Below are 19,670 nucleotides of genomic sequence, written 5' to 3' on the forward strand. Positions count from 1 at the left end.
TTAATTTAGTTGCAATAACTACAATATAGTTTACTTAACTATATATTGTAATTCTATTAAAAAAACTTGTATTGTTGTCCCCTTATAGTTGCCACTATAATTTTTTCTTTCAGTGCGGCATGAAGTAATTGAGAAGAGAGAGATGAAGAGTTTCTCCTGAAAAACGTTCGTTATGGAGATCAATGGAGATTTGAAGACGAGCCATTGATCCGTATAGACGCGCTGTCTCGTCATCGTCTGTTCGCGTTTCTTGTATTCCTTCTCATTTCCTTTGCGTAAGGCTACCTGAACGCAACAGAAAAGAAACTGTTTCCTAGCAACTTAAATAGCGTATGGAATTTATTAGTATAAAATTTTCAATAACTTGTTATAAATAACCATACATGGCATACGTGTCCGACAATATCATAAGTAAAATCGGAAGCCACTTTCCTCAAAGAATATAACAACAACTTGGGCAATATACTTTTATCAAATTGATAGTTACATGCGGGAAACTTGTTATCGGAGTAAATATATTTTATATGGAAAATTACGTAAATGACAGAATTATAATATTTTATAATTATCAAAATTATTTTAACATTACGTAATACAACAGAAATAAATTGCTATGAAATAAAGTACGATCACTGTACGGGTACAGAAGTCGTTCTATTTTTTTATAACGTGTACGAGAAACAATATTTATAAATGAATAATTCAATTGCAAAAAATATTGTTATTTTTGATCATGTTCCATACACATTGCAAATTTATTTTTGCAATCTGCTTAATTACAAATTAAGAAAATAATTTTTATGGAGTCTAGCGATCTTTGAATGCTCTTGAATCCTGGAATTGTTCTGAAATTTAATCTTAGAAACTCTTGAAAATCCCTGGAATTTTAGGACTGACCTGAAACTTTTCTAGAAGTTATTAATTTTTTTTATTTAAAAAAAAACGAATCGTGAAAGAAAGAAATATTTTGCACGCGTGAACTATGTCAATATCTATGGCAATCTCTTGTGTTAATCCATCAGTAGCTGCTAATGAAAGTATCGCAAAAGCACGTCACACTGGAGTTATTTATGGAATGCAAAATATAACAAGTACACAAGCTGATCAGATTGCACGCAAGTTCAAGCAAATAATTGCTACGAAAATTGCTAAGGAATGGTTTACAACTTTTAACAGAAACGAAATACGTTTGGATCATTTTTGGAGAGATCTGATTCAAACACTTGATACGAAAAAGTACGTAAATTCAACCAGTTTTATTCATAGGGTAATAATCCTTTTGCATGGTAATATTGGCTTCGAGCAAAACTTTTCAGCAAATATTTAATCGCAAATGTTTAGTTGATAATCAGAAAGATCGTTAATAGTTTAGCGAATTATTTATGATTGGATGATGGCAAATGGAAAAGATGTAAGCAACTTTGATTGAGATTACGAAAGCTACGATCCATTTTACTCGCCCGATATAAAGAGGCGATTGCAAAAGAAAAAGAAGACCGCACGAAAGAATTGCGCAATATCAAGAAGAATCAAAGACACACGATAAACACAATATACTTGTGAAAAAACTAAAGAAAATGAGAAAAATTTTAGATAAAGCTTTAAAAGCAAGTGCGAACAATGAAAATCAAATTAATAATTTAGTAAAACGGTAATAAATTTATAATTTTAAAAGTGTCCTAAGACAAGTTATTAATAGAACGCTGGAATTTAATGTCTTAAATTATAAAATAGAATATAGCAGAGAAATTATTATTTGTATTGAATGTTCGATTGATATTTTTATAAAGCAATAAATAACATTGTTTAAAAGCGCAAATTTATTTGCGTTTTTAATTTATTCGTTACACAAAATCCCAATTTGAATACAAAACATAATAATATCAATGAAAATTAAGTAATGAAAATTAATGAACCTGGAAAAACCAGGATTTTTATCCTGGAATGTCCTGGAAATATGTCTTCGAATTAGCTAACCAGAAATCTCTAGACATCACAATTTTACTCATGTTGCAAATTTTTTCCGTTGAAGGAGAACCGTCCTTCTTCGGAAGAAGATTCTGAAGTGACCTGAAGCCGGTTTCTTTCGGAAAATACAATGAACCCTCTAAATGTCATTGACCGATTGATACCCTTTAAGATGATCGCCTTCCGAGATTATCTCTACTGCAAATTTACAAACGCGTAAAAATTTACAACTATTATAGTGTCGCCTGAAGGACGAGATTAGTCTAAAATAAAAAATCAATTGTTAAATGTAAGTCGTATAGGAAGTCTATCAATTTCTCGTTGCAATATGTTTGTTTAAAGTAAGATTTCTTAATCAATATTTAAAAAAAAACTTCTTATTTTGTTTTTTCTACTTCTTAATCAAATCTTATCTTTGTGTAAATTGTACAGCGGCGTGTATTTTATTTAAACTGGGCAGTGTCGATGTTGTTATATGTATCGTTCGTGTTCATGTCGTTCCTTCCCAGGCATGATATATTGCTACATTATTGCAAACCACGTTGCAACGTTGTTGCAATATTGCTGCAATATTTCATGCTGTCTGAGTTATTTCTTATGATTTCTTATTTCTTACCTGCACGCCTAACCCTATGTCTCCGCTTAAAAAATTTTTGTGCATAGCAGAATAATTTAGTGGAGACCTTGAAGAATATGTTTTAATAGAATTTTTCGAGCACTTTAAGAGCCTCAAAATCAAGTCGGACACCCGAAAGTTCATTTCGTTTTCTATATACAATTGTAAATTCAAGTGTGTTTGTTTTTTTATTCCTCATATTACAATTTTTCGATTACATAGACTATTATCACAGTTATCATTAGGGTAATAAATAAAGATGTTGTAAGCCTGTAAAGCATGATGATGAAAAACATAAAATAGAAGATTATACTGTATCTTCGCACTTTTTGTTTGAAAAATCCCAATTATGAAAAATTTTGAATTTTCACTAATTCATATAACCAGTTTCTTATTTACAATATGTTATATGTAAAGCATGAATACACAATGTTAAAATATTTTATGAACAATATGAGTAAAAATAATTAAATAAAACGTTTCACTCATATTAAAAAATAAATACTCCCTTTAAGCTTCACATTCAAAATTTTTTATTTCTGAAATTTCTAAATTACCATTTGACCAACTTTATCAAAATTACGAGGTCAAATTTATCGTAATTTGATTATTGAGTAATTTACCATTAGACCGGGTCATTTTTATCTCTACCTATTGTTGACTTTAACATGTTCTGAACAGGTTTATAGAATATTCTTTATGCACCAAGGTATTCTGTAGATACATATGGATAATTCTTGGAGAATATTCTCGAAAAAAGTTTGACGCTATAAAATATTTGTAAAATATTTTTTGTTAACTGCGCTGATTCCCGAGTCGCTTTTTGCAAGCAGGAGACTTGATCGAGCACAACGCGATCTAGTTAGGGCCGGAAGGGTGATTTATCAAACGGCCGCATCATTACGCGCAAAAGGGACACGGCGGTGCCGCCGTGATCCATCGTCTTTCTATCGGGAAGAAGAATACGTATTAATTTATATCTGCATGCGCGGCTACTATTGTCATGTTAATCGGGTCTCCATGTATTAGCACCGAACTTTTTACTGATGCGTGCATGCGTGCGTGCGTGCGTGCGGTTGGCTCTTCCTTGCGCCGCACATGCCCAACCCAGAGACAGAGCCAGTAGGGATTTGGGAAACTCGGGCAGAAGGGCTTTCCAGGATGAACTTGGCCTCGGGCCATTTCGCGATGGGCAAATTTACGAATCGCTTCGATCGTGAGCATATAATAGATGCTACGTAGAAGATGATGTTAAATCGAAAATCGAGTTACGTCGCTATCTCAATTTTCAGTCCAAAGACCCGATTAGACTGGTCCTGTCCGTGAGACGTGTTCGCTTTCCTACGACGATCGCGTCGAGTTGAAATACTTGGAACGCGAGATTCGAATTCTCGTGTAGCTTAACGTCTAGCTTAACTAAAGCGGTAATCTAGAAAAAATGATGAATATACCCGCAGCGAGTGCGCGCGGTATCCGTTGAAAAAAAATTATGCCCGTATCTGCGTCCCAGTGCGTGAACACCTCCGGGATAAGCATCTCGCTGTACCCTCATGAGGAGAGTCGGCAACGGTGCCGCGTGGCACGAGGATCGAGATTTTCACGCCAAGGGAAATACGGTGGCATTATCGCGGTGTAACACATTTCGGCGTGTCCCGGAGCCCCAAACGCAGCCAGGGTCGAATCCCTGCTCCATTTGCCACATCCACGCGTTACACGTTACCGCGTTACCGCGCGTGACTTGTCGGCTTCCGAAATCGCTCGCGCTCAGAGGGGGTGGAAGGTGAGAAATTCGCGGGAAGGGTTACCGCCGGGGTTGCGTCTCGCCCCGGGGGCCCGAAAAGTCGTTGATATCGAATCCGAGAGGTCGCTGAAATAAATCGTTAGCCCTCGAGATAGGCGGGGGGAAGGGGAGGGGGAGAGAAAGGAGCTTTCCGAGGGTCGCGATTGGTTGCTCGAGGGATAAAAGTACCCGAGGCCTAGCTACGTTTTTACGAGCTCTCTCGTTTTTTTTTTTTTTATGACTCCCGGAAAAGGAACCGAGTAGCTCGCAAATTGGAGCGTAATTCCATGATGAGGTATATGAGCGAAACGGAGTAATACCGGATTATATTAGAATTTCGTTGATCCGCGGGATAGGGAAGGGATTCACATTAATTTTGCGTCCCTTGTCGTGACGTAATTTATGGAATACAGACTTAATGAGTTTTTCTAATTAATTAGTTATACAATTGATGGAGCAATGCTCGGCGAGTAATCACGATAGTTTTTCGAAAAGGCACGTGCCCGCGCGTCTCAGGTTCCGCGCAGATCCTTACGCGGATCCGCGACTTTCCTCGGCGGTGCACCCCGCGAAAGTTGCGGTGACCGAAGGAAGGTTGGCGAGACCACCCGGAACGAAGAAAGAAGGAAGCTGCTCGAGCGTAGTCGCACCATCGCCTCCATCATCCCCTCTGGCGCTCGCTCGCTCGTTCGTTCGTTCGCTCGTTCGTCCGTTTGCGAGGGGTTGCGATTGCGCACATTCCAACCCCATCCGCAGACTCCTCCCCGTACCCTTCTCCCCTTGTCAATCCCCATGGCACACGTGCATCGGTCGGAGCCCGCTCGGCGAGGCCCAACGAGATCGCGCGGTTCCCTCCCTCTCGCGTTCTCTCTTTCTCTCTCTCTCTCTCTCTCTCTCCCGTCGTGTATTCTCCCCGCTGTTCCTCACACCCCGCCGATGGTGCTGGTCCTGAGACCGAGTCCTGGGTTCCTGGCATGGCGGGCTAGGCGGGATGACAGCCGACAAGTGCCGAGCGTGGCCGAATCGCGCGCGAGACGAGCGGACCAAAACGAGCGAGGCAGCTGTAAACGGGCGAGCGAGCGAGCGAGTCCGCGTGCGGACAACAAAGACTACCCACTACTATCACTACTACTACTACTACTGCTGCTGCTGCTACCACTAGTATCGCCACCACCACCATCACCGCCGCTACCACTAATCGAAGAGAGCCACAGTGGTGGAGAGTGCCACAGTGGGCGTGCGACGTACGGGACAGCCCGCGAAAACCAAAGGTAGATACAGTTTCGTTCGTATCGTCGCGGGCCAACGAGCCGAACGAGCGGCCGGCCGGCGCGTCGTCGTCGTCGTCGTACGTGTTGTATCTCATATTCAATGTGCGACGCCCAGCATACACGGTATGAAGGTGTGCGTCTTTGCATGAGAGTATGTATGTGTGTGTGTGAGAGGGAGAGAGAGTGAGAAAGGAAGGGGAGAGGGGGCGGGAGAGGAGAGGGAGAGAATCGTCGTGCGTATAGAATTAGGAAGTAAAGCGGCGCGAATGGTGGTGTGCGGAACGATAGCTTCACGATCCTGCCGAAGGACAAAGGAAACACATGAAAGGGAAAAAGAGATTTTTATTTAGGCCAGCCGCGGAATATCTAGGAAATTTTCCGTGAAAAATACGAATCTTCGCGGTTGCAAATCTGCGGTTCAGTTTTTTAAATTAGAAAGATAGATAAGAGAGCCGCACGGATTCGCGACCAGTTCACGTCGATGGATCACACGTTCGGATGGAAGATGCATTCACGAATTTCGGAGTATAGTGCGCGAAGTGTCCGACCGCACGATCGCGCGAATCAGAAAATATAATGAGAAAGAGAAGGAACACGGAATCGCTTTCTTTTTCGTTGACCAATTTTGACTTTGCTCGCCGCCTGCAAAGAGAGAAAGAGAGAGAGAGAGAGAGACAAACGGCAGTGCGTGGAGTAGAAAAAAAGAATAAAGTGCGAAGTGTTTGCGAGAGGTGTGGCGACCAATTTTTCGTAAGTAAATATCGTAGTTCTCGTGTGCTGCTTGTGTGTGCGATCGTAAGCGATTCAAATTGAATTTTCCTCCGCGTCAAGGTGATAAAATGAATCGAAAACCATTTTGGACTCCGGAGTATCGTAACTTCCGCGAGACAAAGTCGGTTTGGTAATTTTTCGATAAAAGTAATTTTCCGCATCCAAGTATATCTCGGGGAGAGCAACGCGGAAGCCGCCGCGCCGGGCCCGCCGCGGCGCCGCCGCGGCGTTTTCTGGCTCCAGGTCCTTTCCGTGGTGCGCGGATCGCCTTCTCCACGGCATCAAATCCACCACCCGTCGCCGCACCATTACCACCGCCAGTGGCATCGCAGCAACCACCACTACCGCCGCGACGACCACCACCACTGTCGTCGTCGCCGCCGCCGCCGCCGCCGCCGCCGCCGCCGCTGCCGCCGTCAACGCCTCCTGTTGTACTAGCCGGCGGCGGTTCACGGTAGTGTCCTCGAACACGGCATGCACGTATCGTGCTGCGAAAGTTGTACGAGTCTCGCGGTGCGCCAAACGAGAAACGTGTTCGTGTGCCGACGCCGACGTCGGCGTCGCCGTCGAGACGTGTGAGAAACGGGACAACGACGAGACTGGCGCGCGTTCCTCCCCGAGAGAATCCGCTCCCTCCTAGGCTCGACTTACGCACCGCAGCGCGTGTGTGTGGGAAAACAGGTTCTTAGCAATACTCCGCTTCCGTCAGCGGGATTTTACCCGCGCAAACGGACCGACCGATCCCGCGACCGTAACGTCATTTTTTCGCACACTTTTAATTTGGTTTTCATCTTTCACCTTGCACTTTTGTAACGTCGTCGAACCGCTCGTTGGATGTGTCACCACCCGTTGCGTTGCAGTGCGAACCTTATAGTTTTTCGAATTCGGATCGATCGAATATGTTTAACCGGAAAGAGTATGCGCGAATCGGCTTCCGTGTGCTGTTCTGTTTACGGGACATCGGAATCATCTCAAGTGGAGCATTACTATCGTGGATAATGGCGGCGAACAGTTTTTCATTTGTCACAACTGTCAACAGCGAAAGGCGAGAATAGAATTTGTCATTGTCAACGGTAACGATATCTGTGAGAGCCGATTGATGTTATCAGCTTTTAAATTAAAGATCGTCTATGCGGACGAGCGGAGCGCAGCTCGTAGAGATATAGAACATATCGAATTACGGCAAATCTGCTGGCAAGTTTTCCCCCGACCGGGGGAAGAAGGTACATATCGGGAAAGACTTGTTTCGGAAGCGCGGGACGCCAACGCGAGTCGTTCGAAAACTTCGAAGCCGCGCCAATTCAACCAACCAACCAACCAACCTGCTGCAGTAGTTCCTTTTCGCGATTCCGAGTGCCCGGATGGAAGAAGAAGGATTTTCATTTGTTCTTCCCACTGTGGTGGAACGAACGAACGAGGAATGGAACGGATGAACGCGCTTTGCTCGTTTTAATCCTCGTAACACGCGGTTTCGTCAATGGATTAGTTCTCTTGGTGTCATGTGTGCATTACGCAAGAAGATTCTGAAATAACGTACATGAAAGAAAGCTAATGTATTTAAATAAGCCGCAAAATGTGTGCCGCTGTCAGCAGGTTTGTCAATCCGCGACGTCCGTTTTATTTCATAATAAAATCCCAAGATCCTCGAGTAATCGGATCGTATCTCAAAACGATGTTCCCAATCGCGTCAATGTCGAAGCACCTTTCGTACAATTTTTTCGATCACAGATTCGTGTATTGCGATACACATTTCGTTCTCAATTATCGCTGTGCGAGACATTAATTTTTCATTGAGAAAAGAAAAAGAAAGAGAGTCACGGCGGTCGTCGGTCGCCTCGTATTTAGCCGTGTAATATTTTTTTTTACGCAGCACTCTTTTCCGAAGCCTGTGCGTGGGCTCGGACGTCGTTGCGCGCATTAATCCGTGGTTTAGCGAACCAATTTAAATATCAGCGTCGCGCTCGACGCAATTTTATATCATTTCCGATATCGCGCGCCTGTGTGGGTGGGTTTAACGCTGCGAAAGCCCTCCTGCCGCCCTCCCTGCGCTGGCTGGCCCCCGCGCCCCCTTGCCCCCGCGCAGCCTTCGTTCGTCCCCCTACCCTTAACACGAACCGTTACGCATCTACACCAGATATGCGTGTTTTACGATGCGTGTCGTCGCATACATCACCGTGGTGTCGTCTTCTTCATCCTCGTCGCCGTCGTCCTCGTCGTCGCCGTCCTCGTCGTCGTGATCGTCATCGTCGCCGTCGTACTTCTCCTCGTCACCGCCGTTTGTAAACGAGCGTGTGACCGGCTCTCGTACGCGCGATGCTCGTAACGTCGTCACGACGTACTTTGCGGTATCTTGCGAGAGAAAGAAAGAAAGAGAGAGAGAGAGAGAAGGCGCGCGTGTGCGCATGTGCATCCACAGGGTGGCGCGTCCTCGTTTTTGAAACGCCGTTCAATCGGCGCCGACGTCGCCGGTAACGTGGACGCCTTTTGTTTCTGGCGCATCGGAATTGGATCGGTTCGGATTTCATCGAAATGTTTCTCGGTTGAGACTCGGGCTGCCGCCTAAGTCCTTCCCGTTCTCCTCTTTTTCTCCCGTGGGGCCGGCGGACGGGCCGGCGCGGCGAACACGCGGGACACCCGATATATGTGCACATACGAGGAGCGCGCAGCCGGCCGGCCGGCGAGCGTGCGTGCGCTGGCGCGCGCGAATCGTGCGCGGCCGAATGCGTCGCGTATGCGTGCGCGCCCGTCAAACACAACACTTTTTGACCGACCGCGACCGATTTCTTTTTCCGTCACCCGCCGCGGAAAGGGCGAGAGAGAGAGAGAGAGAGAGAGATCCGGAGCGCCGCGAGTTACCGCGACGGTACCGTACGCAAAACCGTACAGCAACAAGTGACCTCGACGTCGGTTGGCAACCGGGTGGACGCGATTCCAAGTGCCGGTCCTCCCACCCCCGTGTGGTTCGCCCGCCTTGGCCGCTCGTCTGCCTGTGTGCCTGCCTGCTCCTCCGCCAGCGGGGTGATCCCTCCGATGTTCGCGCGGCTTCTTTGTTTTCGCGATGCATCCGTTCGGACGAGATCCGCGAGCGCGGTCGTGAGAACCGATGAGCGACCCTGAGGACGGCGGGAGGAAGGAAGGAAGGATCCGTTTGGGTTCGCCAAGTGTCGCGAGGAAGCGTCGAGTCTGGTAAAAATAATTACGCGGAAGCGTAATCCCTTCTCTCTTTTCCGCCCCTCTGACCTCGATTATCGCGCTCGCGGCTGAACGGTGTAGAAGGACCAAAGAGTGTCAGCCAGGCGAGCATGGCGAGCATGCATCGTGACCCGGTCCTTCGAGAGATCGCCGCGCCGCGCCACGCCGCGCGTCGCGTCGCATCGCGTCGCATAGCCTCTGTGTCTTGGCGGCAGGCCGAGAGAAGAGTGTCATTGAAGAGCGGGACACGACGGAAGGCTAGAAGACGACGTGCGAGCCGCGTGCGAGCGCGTACGAGCGATTCCCGGTTCTCCGCTACCGACGAACGCTCCAATGTCGCTACCAATAGCGTCCTACACCCATTGTGTCATCGTCTCACCCGTTGCCGATCATCCGGCGCCGACGGTGCGCCGGTGCAGTCGTCATTAAACAGCCGTCCGCGACTCTGAGGGAATCGGACGAGTCGAAATCTAATAATAAACGCATCTCCTTCCGTCCGTTTCCGTCGCTTCAGGGAGTTCCGGAGCAGCGGCTAAGGCCCGAAGAGAAGGAAGAGGGCAAAAATGAGCGCCGCTCGCGCTCCGGCGACCGCGAGCAAAAAAATAAGGGGGGGGAGGGGGTGCGGGGAGGGGGAGCTTCGGGTACACTTTCGCCGACCTCGCGCGCGAGCCGGCCGAGCTCTTCGGCTCTCTCGCGACAAAGGCCGCTTGATTCAAGGTCCCACGGATGTGCACGCGCACACGCACCGGGCTCGTCGCGTATACGCGCGGCCCGTTCGTCCACGCTGCATCGGGACTGCTCTCGGGATTTGAGATTTCTTCCACGGTATCGGCCTTTTTTCTTAATCATCGTGCACGATTGAGTCTCTCGAACTCGCGCTAAATCGCCTTGACGAAATCGTTCGATAATATTTTCGAACGAAATTTAGCAAAACTCTTCTACTGTCTACTCCGCTTTTTCTCTCTCAAGAGCGATGGTTGGTTCGTTCGAGAGTAGTATTATTCTCTATGATAGTAATTTTCTTCGACTCGATTTTGCGGCGCAGATTAAAAATGAAAAGAAAGCAAACGGCTAGCGATCGTCTGGATTCTCCGAAAAATTCGAATTCTTCTTCTCCCGTGTGCGTTAATCCGCTTTCTCGCGATGGCATCGCGCTAATTTCGGCATTACGCTCCGGCAAAAATGGCGCGCACTTCGTTTTACCCCTTTTTCTTCCCGATGCACGACAAACAGCACGATCTTCTCTCGTATTCTCAAAAGCTAGTTCCAAGTTCGGCAACAAGAGTGTTGTGCGATAGAACTCTTGCTATTTGCGAACAATTACGGTATCTTTGGATTTGATTTACGTGTCTCTTTGTCTTACGTATTCTTGGTATATGCGAATTTTTTTGGTTTATTATGCGCTCGGCAATCTGGAGCGTTCAATTCGCAAGTTAAAATTATCCAACGCGGAGTTCGGAAATCGTCCTTTCAGTGGCGCGTCGGAATCAATTCCTTGCGTCGTTTCGACAGCGAGGAATTCATCGCGAATTACTCAACTTCGCAAATCGACGAGCGAGTACGATTTTTCTCGGCGACGTTTGCGTTAGCGGCGCACGGCTAATATTAATTCCAAGCGTGTGGAATCTCCGGGTCTCTATGGCAGCTGGTTTATATGCGCTTCTCGGAATTTGCGTCCTGCGCTTCGCCGCGGACGGAAGAATCCGCGAACGACTCGTTCTCTACACCGACTGTACGGAGTGTCCCAAAAAAGGTGTCCCTCAATGCCTACATTTCGTTCTGGGAGGGGGGGAGGGGATTTTATACATCCTTTGTTAAAAGTCTCATCCAAAATGCGTTTATTACACAACACAATCCCGAGTTTATCGTTAGAGACGATGAAAGAGAGAAAATTATGAGTGTAGAACTTTTCCTTTTTTTAAGCAAAAATTGTTACGAGGAAAAGAAATAGTATTCATTCTCGTGCGCCTTGTACCATTTGCTTTAGACCGTGAATCGACAGATCGTAATTTTGTACTCGAATAGTTGATTGATTGAATTTTTGCGAATCAGTGTTCGTCGCAGGAAAACGAAGAAATCGTGATGAAAATCCAACGATCTCGGTGTACATTCTTTTAAATCACCCTATAGAGTGGGCGACGGTGAGATTGAATTTTTGTGCCTGCACCGACTACACTCGGTTCGACGAAAGTGCACTCTAACGGGTGTCAAATTATTTTTACGCGCGCAGTAAGAAATAAAGAATTTCTTTTATCCTTTCAGTTAATCACAAATTGATTTCTCTATTTTTCTAATTCAAGCAGATTTCAATTAAATATATATTCAACGATCCATTAGAAGCATTAGACATTAGAGACGAATTTTCAAATTCTTTCAATGAAAAATAAAGATATCTTCATTTCACAATGAGTTTTTTCCCTCCTACATAATTATGGAGGTTTACGGAAAAGACGAGTGTCTTAAATTTATCTTTATCTCAATAGCTCGGCTTGTGTAAAGCTGTCCGTCAGTTTGAACAAAGAATAATACGCCGCTATCCAGAATTTATGCGCGCACTATCGGCACGTCGAGATTCGCGACCTTTAAAGACTAAAGTTCGCGATATTCAGTGTATACCAAGATTTATGGACATTAGCAAAGTTCAATTGCTGAGCCCTCCGAAGGGTCCTCCCGCGAAATGCATGCAACTAGTCCGATCATTAAAATCCGCATAAACAGCGTTCATTAATTATTGATTCCGCAATAACATTGCGCACATTAATTTTAAACGTTTACGTAAGCGCGTATGTTGATCGCAAGAATAAATTAAAAAGCTGAATTGCAAATTGCGAAAAGTTGAAAAATGGATGGCTGCAGTAATTAAAATTACAATAATTAACATTGATCTCGAAGTGAGGTTTTAAATCTTACGCATTAATAAACGTGCGTGTGCGTGCGTGCGTGCGTGCGTGCGTGCGTGCGTGCGTGCGTGCGTGCGCGCGTGTGTGTGTGTGTGCGTGTGTGAGCGCGCGGGCGCGCGCGCTTGTGCAAAGTAAACGGTATCACTCGCGTGCAGCGCGAAATAGTGGAAGCATCTCCGCAAGGTCGAGCCGCGAGCGAAAGTGCTGGCCAAACGACAGTGCAAGTTTCCAGCGATAGCGAAAGCACCGGGCGGTCACAGCTGTAAAGCTATTAGAGTTCGAGGGCGGAAAACGGGACGGCGCGGAGCGAGGGATGGAAAAGCAACCGCTACATAGCGGGAGCTATCGCCGCCTATATATCTGCGTGCTTCGCGAAAGCCACGCTTACAGTCGCACGCGCACGTTACCTGGATTACATACAGGGTAGTGGAACAGAGAGAGACGAACCTATTTTCAACAAATCTCCCGTCTACCGTACCGCCAAGCAGAGGCTGACCGTAATGATGCCCCTTTGTAATTTTGTTTCATTCGACATTTTGTTGCATCTCCCACTTTTGTTCGTTCGTACAACAAGTTATGCGTCTGAAGTTAAATTATACGCGAGTAACACAGATCCGTGCTGTTTTCGCCACCCTGTGGCAGAGTTTGTGCCGTACACGCGCGCGCGCGCGTGTGTGTGTATGGGTGTGAGAGAGAATGAGTGAGTGAATGAGACAGACGGAGAGAGAAGAGCGGGAGGAGACGGATAGGAGAAAGAGAAGCAGCGAGAGAACGAGAGAATAAACATCGATCGATATTTCGCGAAGGGCTAGCAGCCCGATTTTAACGACGGCGACGAAACTCTCGCGACTGCGAACAACTGTTTAGAGCGTTTAGACTTAACGATCAAGTCTGCCCACCAATTCTCGATAGTCTAAATATTTATTTTTCCGAGATTTATCACACGCAGAGATCAAACGGATCGATACACTTTTTTTATTTAGAAAATTTTTTTTCCAAATAATTTTTTTCCGAAATTGTCAACTTTGTCGAAAAAAAAAAAAAAAAAAATCTTTGTCGAAAGTGGTGCGTCAGTCTCTTCTGTCCTCGATCGGTTTGCTCCACTCGGAATGATGCGACGAGTTCAAAGCCATCGTCGGACTTCTAAGCAACGTGAATGAAACGGCTAGGCGCAACGTGCGCGAGTATCAAAGCGAGCGTACGAGTTGGTGTGCGAATACCAACGCTGAACGTAATAGTAGCCTTGGCTTAGCTATGGTCACGTTATAAGCAACGTCTGTGACACATTCTCGCATAGTCCCGCGTCACGTGCGCGGCTCCCGCTCGCGTGATGTATAACGTATTCGCTGATCCGCGCTTGGAGTTTTATTTTTTTCGTTCATTTTCCACCCTCCGATGTAAACGCGTACGAGTCGCGCTTTACGCGAATCAGTTTAAGCTCCGTCACCGCGATCGAGCAATCGTTTTACCGCACCGGGGAAAATATTCACCCTCTCGCCGTATAAAAATGGCACGAACATCGCTGATGGACAAATACCTCTGCTTTCTGTTTCAGATCGTACAAATCAACCGCCTTCTAACAAGCCACATTAACCTCAAGTGATTTCTATTTTCTTACGAAACGCGAAAGAAATATGTAATTAGTATGTTTATATCGATTTAAAGAAAGAACACACAAAAAATAAAGAAGATATCCCAAGAGCTTAGGTTCAGAAGAAGACAAAAGATAGAGCTATATTAGCTAATAAGTGTACAAAGTATATCTAACTAAAGGAGGAAGACAAGAAACAGATAAAAACAAACAAATAAATAAACAAGTCCGCCAGTGCCAAATTGAGAAAGAAAGCAAAGTGAAAGTGATCGTAACAGAGAGAGAGAGCGCGAGAGAGAGAGAGAGAGTAGAGTAAAATAGAGTAAGATTTATTTTACCTTGGAATATAAAAGTAGAAAAAAAAAAAATCTTTTAGGCACAAACACATACAGTGTTATCTACAAATTTCATAAGAATAAACGCGATCAAGTGCAAACAACGTACAACATTTTAATTAAAACGAGAAGGAAGGAAGGAAGGAAGGAAGACAGAACGACAGAGTAACACAGTACGAGAGCAGGACCGTAAACCAAAGAATCTACCATTTTTTCTATTAATCACTCATCGAATAATCTCTCGTCAAGTGAAATAATAGTGAGACACACACCGATTCCTTCGTCAGAGCCAGATTAATTAAGCGAGCCGGCATACAATTTTGTAGAGGTTTATAGAAATAGCCATAAAATATAAGTGCATTTTTTAAACTGGACGTGTCACGTGACAGATTTTCGCCAAGCGAAAGGAAGAAGAAGCAGACAAAGGGAGAAATCAACCGGATTCGCTTGAACACTCCCAGAGCAACCGATCTACTTCAGTTCGTAGCCTAAACCTGTTGAGTACAAAACGATACAGAGTTAAAGATATAGATAGACAGAAGCGAAGGGGGGGAGAGAGAGAGAGAGAGAGAGAAGCAGAGCGAAAAGCCGAGTGTGAGAAAAAGGACGAGAGCGTAATATTGAAGAATAGTAGACAATTACCCGGAAGATTACGTGCTACCGAAAGACACGGGTCAATCCGGATGCCAATCCACAGACGACACTCCGTCGTCATCAGACCTCTAGGCTCCGACTTGACAAATTAACGAGGAATCAAAGTGAGATCGGTCGATCGAGAAAGGCGCCAATGTCACGTACAAGAATTTCATTGATCATCCGCTCGAAGAAGACCAGATAATCTCAAGCCTTCAGATTTGGAACAAAGGACGAACGTCCAGGAGAAGAGAGAGAGAAAGAGAGGAGAGGACCGCTCGCGCGATCCTCGGGAGGTGTTCAAGAAGAGAACCACCATCAAGTGGGACACGCGAAACTCGCAAAACACGAGGTGGAGGAGTTAAAGTCGCGATGACGTGGCGGGGAAGATGAGCGCCGAGGTGACGAAGGAGGTCGTCGCCACCGAGAGGGTCCCGACGAGCCCTCCGGCGGCGGTCGCGACCTCACCGCCGGGCACGATCGGCACCGGCGACCTGTCGGCGCGGCATCTGCCGCCCTTCAGCAGCTTCGCCGGCGAGAACTCGATGGACACCACGACGACGCTGACGACGCTCCACGCCCAGGACATTGGGACAAACCTGATGTCCTGGGACTATTACGAGGGCCTGACCGGCCGGCTAATCGACGTGGTCCCGACGAGCCAGTACAGACCCTGGGAATCCAAAGGCGGCATCGGTGTGGAGCTGCCCAGCTTCGCGAGTCAGTTCACCGCTCCGAGCGAATCCGAGCCTCAATTGACGGCGTTGACGCCGCTATCGCCGGCATCCATTTCGCACTCGCCGCCGGTTACGTCGGCCGTGGGCCTACCAAGCTTCCACACACTTGGGACACCGCTTCCGGCGTCGCATCCGCATCGCGGTTCGCTCGGCTATCCCCTGGTACCGGCGCCGGTACAGGCTCGAGAGGTTCCGCATTTACAACAGCAGATGCTCGACGAGCGTCACATACAGCTCCTGGGTAGCAGCCCGGTCCAAGCGTTCCCGCCACCTCCGCCGCATCACTCGGCGGTACTGACGGTAGTGAAGCCCGATTATCCACAACTGCATCATGCCAATTTCCAAAACCCGATGTCGACCGTGCTGGACTCCTCGCCGACTTCACGGCCGATCGGCATCGACGGCCGTAAAAAGGAGCGTAGAAAAATCCGCGCTGGTTCAATGGAGTCGGAAGATGGTGGCGGAGGTGGCGGCGGCGGCGGCGGCGGTGGCGGCGCCGGTACCGGCAACGTAGAAAGTTCCGGTCAGGTCGCCGCCGTTTCATCCACCGCGAATCGCGGCGTGCACCATCTCGGCGGGGGTATGACCGATGGCGACGGTGACGGCGGCCTCGGGGATAAGCCGACCAAGAAGAAGCGGAAGCGATGCGGAGAGTGCATAGGCTGCCAGCGCAAGGACAATTGCGGGGACTGCGCGCCATGCAGAAACGACAAGAGCCATCAGATCTGCAAGATGAGAAGATGCGAGAAGCTCACGGAGAAGAAGGTGAGTCCGCTCTAATGAATCGTTTTACCGACGTATCGTAACGTTTATTTATTAAATCCAAGAGTAAAACGCGTACTTCTGTTGATAGCGATTTACGGTAATCGTAAGAATATTCAGCTCTGCAAAATCACACGGGTATTATAAATTGTGGAGTAGACACACGCGAACCCGGTTTTTCGACAATTGGTTCTGTGAAATCCCGGTAGACACGCACGATATATACCTCGTAAAAGGTATAAACGCACAGACAAAACGCCGTTAGAGAACTACACACACATATATATATAGATTGAACTTGGCCTCGATGTCTGAATGTGCCGTGAATCCCTGAGGGAAATACAGAAATACAGATAACCGAGGTGGTTTATTATTGTAGCGACATTGAATAGGGGGGTTGGTGGGTTGACTGGCTGACTGTTCAGCTGCTACCGTACAACTAGGGATGGCGCGGAACTACCTATAATCCGGCGTTTGATCGGGACCCGGGGAGGTAGAATTGCTGTATCGATAGACGCGATAGGAAATCTAAATCTGTATCTCGTCTGCGTCGTTTCCTGTTACGAATGCAACAGATCTTTCAAGAATAGCTTGTCAGAGTAGCTGCGATAAGTAAGAGAAAAAAAATTATCTCTTTACAGCTGACGACACATTTCGATAGCGCGCGCACGATTTCCCGAAAAAAAAAAAAATCACCGCGATCTGTTCCCATTCGATTAGAGCGGTCCAAGAACGCGCGGCGTTATATTATGTACACACATCGGCCGCGGTTCTTGCACCACGAGCGCCCGATGCGCGAGGCGCGCAGCAACAACGCGACTCGTAAAGCGGCCTCGCTTATCGTAGGGCAAGTTCAAGGCTCACCGCGGGTCATAATAATCGCGTATCGAACGTTTCTCGTTCACAGAAACAGGCGCGTTGTTTGCCGGCGACACGCGCGCCGCGCCGCGCCGCGCGTCTCGCCCCGGCGACGACGCCGCCAATACAAGTACACGCACCGATAGCGTTGCAGTTTATCAATTAACATTTCGTTGATCAATGTACTTTACGGCTTCCCGATAGCGTGCTGCAATCTAATCGGCATTTATTGTTCAAAGGGACCTGGTAATTTGCGAGAGTTACTTATTTCCTGATTTACAATGCGGCGCGATGAGAAAAAAAATTCCGAGCTAGCTTTCCGAGAAATTTCGCATCTACAGGATCACCCTTCCCAATTCAATTCCAGAAGCTCGATCTTACTCCTATCTGCCGCCAGCGTGTCAGATTTCCCGGTGACTATTTCTCGGCGACGCCGAAAGTCGCGCGGGGCCCGAAAGAAAGGGATGATAGATCGCCAAGAGTCGAAGACCGCTATGTACTGGCGCGCCGTCACAACAACCCCGCAACCCCCTAGAACTTAACACCCTCTTTATCCCATGGGAAGGAACGGCCGCCCCCTCCCCTTCCTCCTCTCTGTCTTTCCTTTCGCCCGCAAGAAAGAACGCTGCCCTTGGTTCATCACACACCTGCTGTCGAGAGGCCGTATCCACCCTTCCCCTTGACTGCCGGTCTGATTTTTATCGCCTTGCTCCTTGTTTTGACCCGATTTCTCATAAACACGCTGGATCATTGACCCACCGCATCTTCGGAGGCATCCTCGTGTACGGCTCTTACTCATTTCTCTCGGATAGCGGATAAGAATACACGCGTACACACAAAGAGAATCGAGTATAATTTTCGTATCCGCGCGCCGTTTCGTTAAGCGCGATCTACACGTAAATTTTTACGGATTACGCCGCGCGTATCGTTGCGTCTCGGCGATTAAATACGCTAATTTTTTTTCTCCCATGCAAAGAGACGGGCGATCGATACGCGTGCGTATACTCCGCAGTTGCGAATTGTCTTTCACGAAGGACGAAAATAAATGCGAGCGGCGCGGCGGCCACGATGGAGTTGGCGTCTCAGTTCCGGTTTTTCGATAAATCGAAACAACGGAAGCCCGTCAAAGCCAGCGAGAAGGCGGACAGGAGAATGGTAGGGCGACGGAGGGGAGGCAAGGGCGGCAAAAGAGAAAGGGGATCTGTTTCGTGCGCGAACGAGGGTTTGGTTACGTTTACTCGTAAACGCGAGCCCGCCTCGTCCCGCGACGACGTACGGAGCGGAGAGTCCCGCGGAGTGCATTACCAATGCTTTTTGCGTTATTCGCTTAAAGCGATAACCGCACGATAACCGGATACAATTCTCGGCTGCTCAGGGTTATCTGACAGCAGGCCAATCAACCCGTTCGCTCCTCGTCACGGCAAAATAATGCGACGGGCTCGTGCCGTCGTCGCGGCACGAGCATTAAAAAAAGACCGAATGCTGCGCATCAGTGTTTCGTATTTCTTTCCTTTTTTTTTTCCTCGACGCGATGCTTTGGGACGTTGTCGAGAGTAACTAGATTCATCCGGCGTAATCTCTCGCAATGACGCGACAGAGTCGATTGACTATTCTTAATTTGGATCGTTCATTTTCGATTTTCAAAGTTGAATCGTAATCGAACGCGTTAACGAAAATATTGCTTTAATTTGCGGTATAAATTCGAATATAAATTTCGAACGTTTCGCGTTTCTCCCCTTTCTCCTTCTTCGCCTCGCTACGCCGCTGTTCCGTTTCCTTAGAAAAAATTCTTTCGCGTTTCGTAAATTATTCCGTGTTATCTTCGATGCGGGTATTCACGGCACGATCGAGTTCGTCGACTTGACGATAACGCTCTTGAAACATAGAAGGACGAAAGCGAGGCGGAGTTATCGGCGCGGTATAAAAAAGCTAGCCGTTTTTTCGCTCGCGAATTTAAATGAACGAAAAGACGGACCGCTTCCGAGTCAGCCCGCCCCGAGAAAATCGACTCCGTCCGCGCGGGGTCCGCGATGCGGGAGGGGAGGGAGGAAGGAAAACGTAGAAAGGAGCGCGCGGAGGGGGTGCGAGGGAGGAGGACCTTGAAGCTACGCAGTTCCCGCTAACGGCAGGACTGTGTTTCTCGAATCGATATATCGATCCCCACCCCCACTCGTTGTTTCCTGCCGCGGGAAACAGGACTCGTTCTCTTTCTCCCTCTCCCTCTCCCTCTCCCGCAGGATGAGTCACAGCCTCCCC

At 47.5% G+C, this 19,670-nt stretch overlaps 2 protein-coding genes across 8 annotated transcripts in view; one reads left to right on the forward strand and one right to left on the reverse strand.

Moving 5' to 3' along the window:
* Positions 1-19,670, reverse strand: part of LOC105201108 (steroid receptor RNA activator 1) — a 94,365-nt gene that overhangs the window by 5,465 nt on the left and 69,230 nt on the right. The window lies entirely within an intron of this gene.
* The window catches only part of LOC105201110 (DNA N6-methyl adenine demethylase), a 58,066-nt gene continuing 43,761 nt past the window's right edge, over positions 5,366-19,670 (forward strand). Inside the window, exons 1-2 of one of the 7 annotated variants that reach the window (XM_011168996.3) lie at positions 5,366-5,758; positions 14,054-16,559. In XM_011168996.3, coding sequence (XP_011167298.3) covers positions 15,447-16,559 — 1,113 coding nt within the window. In that variant the 5' untranslated portion in view covers positions 5,366-5,758; positions 14,054-15,446. The other 6 variants (XM_039457125.1, XM_026137923.2, XM_026137922.2 and 3 more) reach the window with 6 other exon arrangements.

The sequence above is a fragment of the Solenopsis invicta genome, chromosome 14, assembly GCF_016802725.1.
Source record: "Solenopsis invicta isolate M01_SB chromosome 14, UNIL_Sinv_3.0, whole genome shotgun sequence".
Lineage (NCBI taxonomy): Eukaryota > Metazoa > Arthropoda > Insecta > Hymenoptera > Formicidae > Solenopsis > Solenopsis invicta.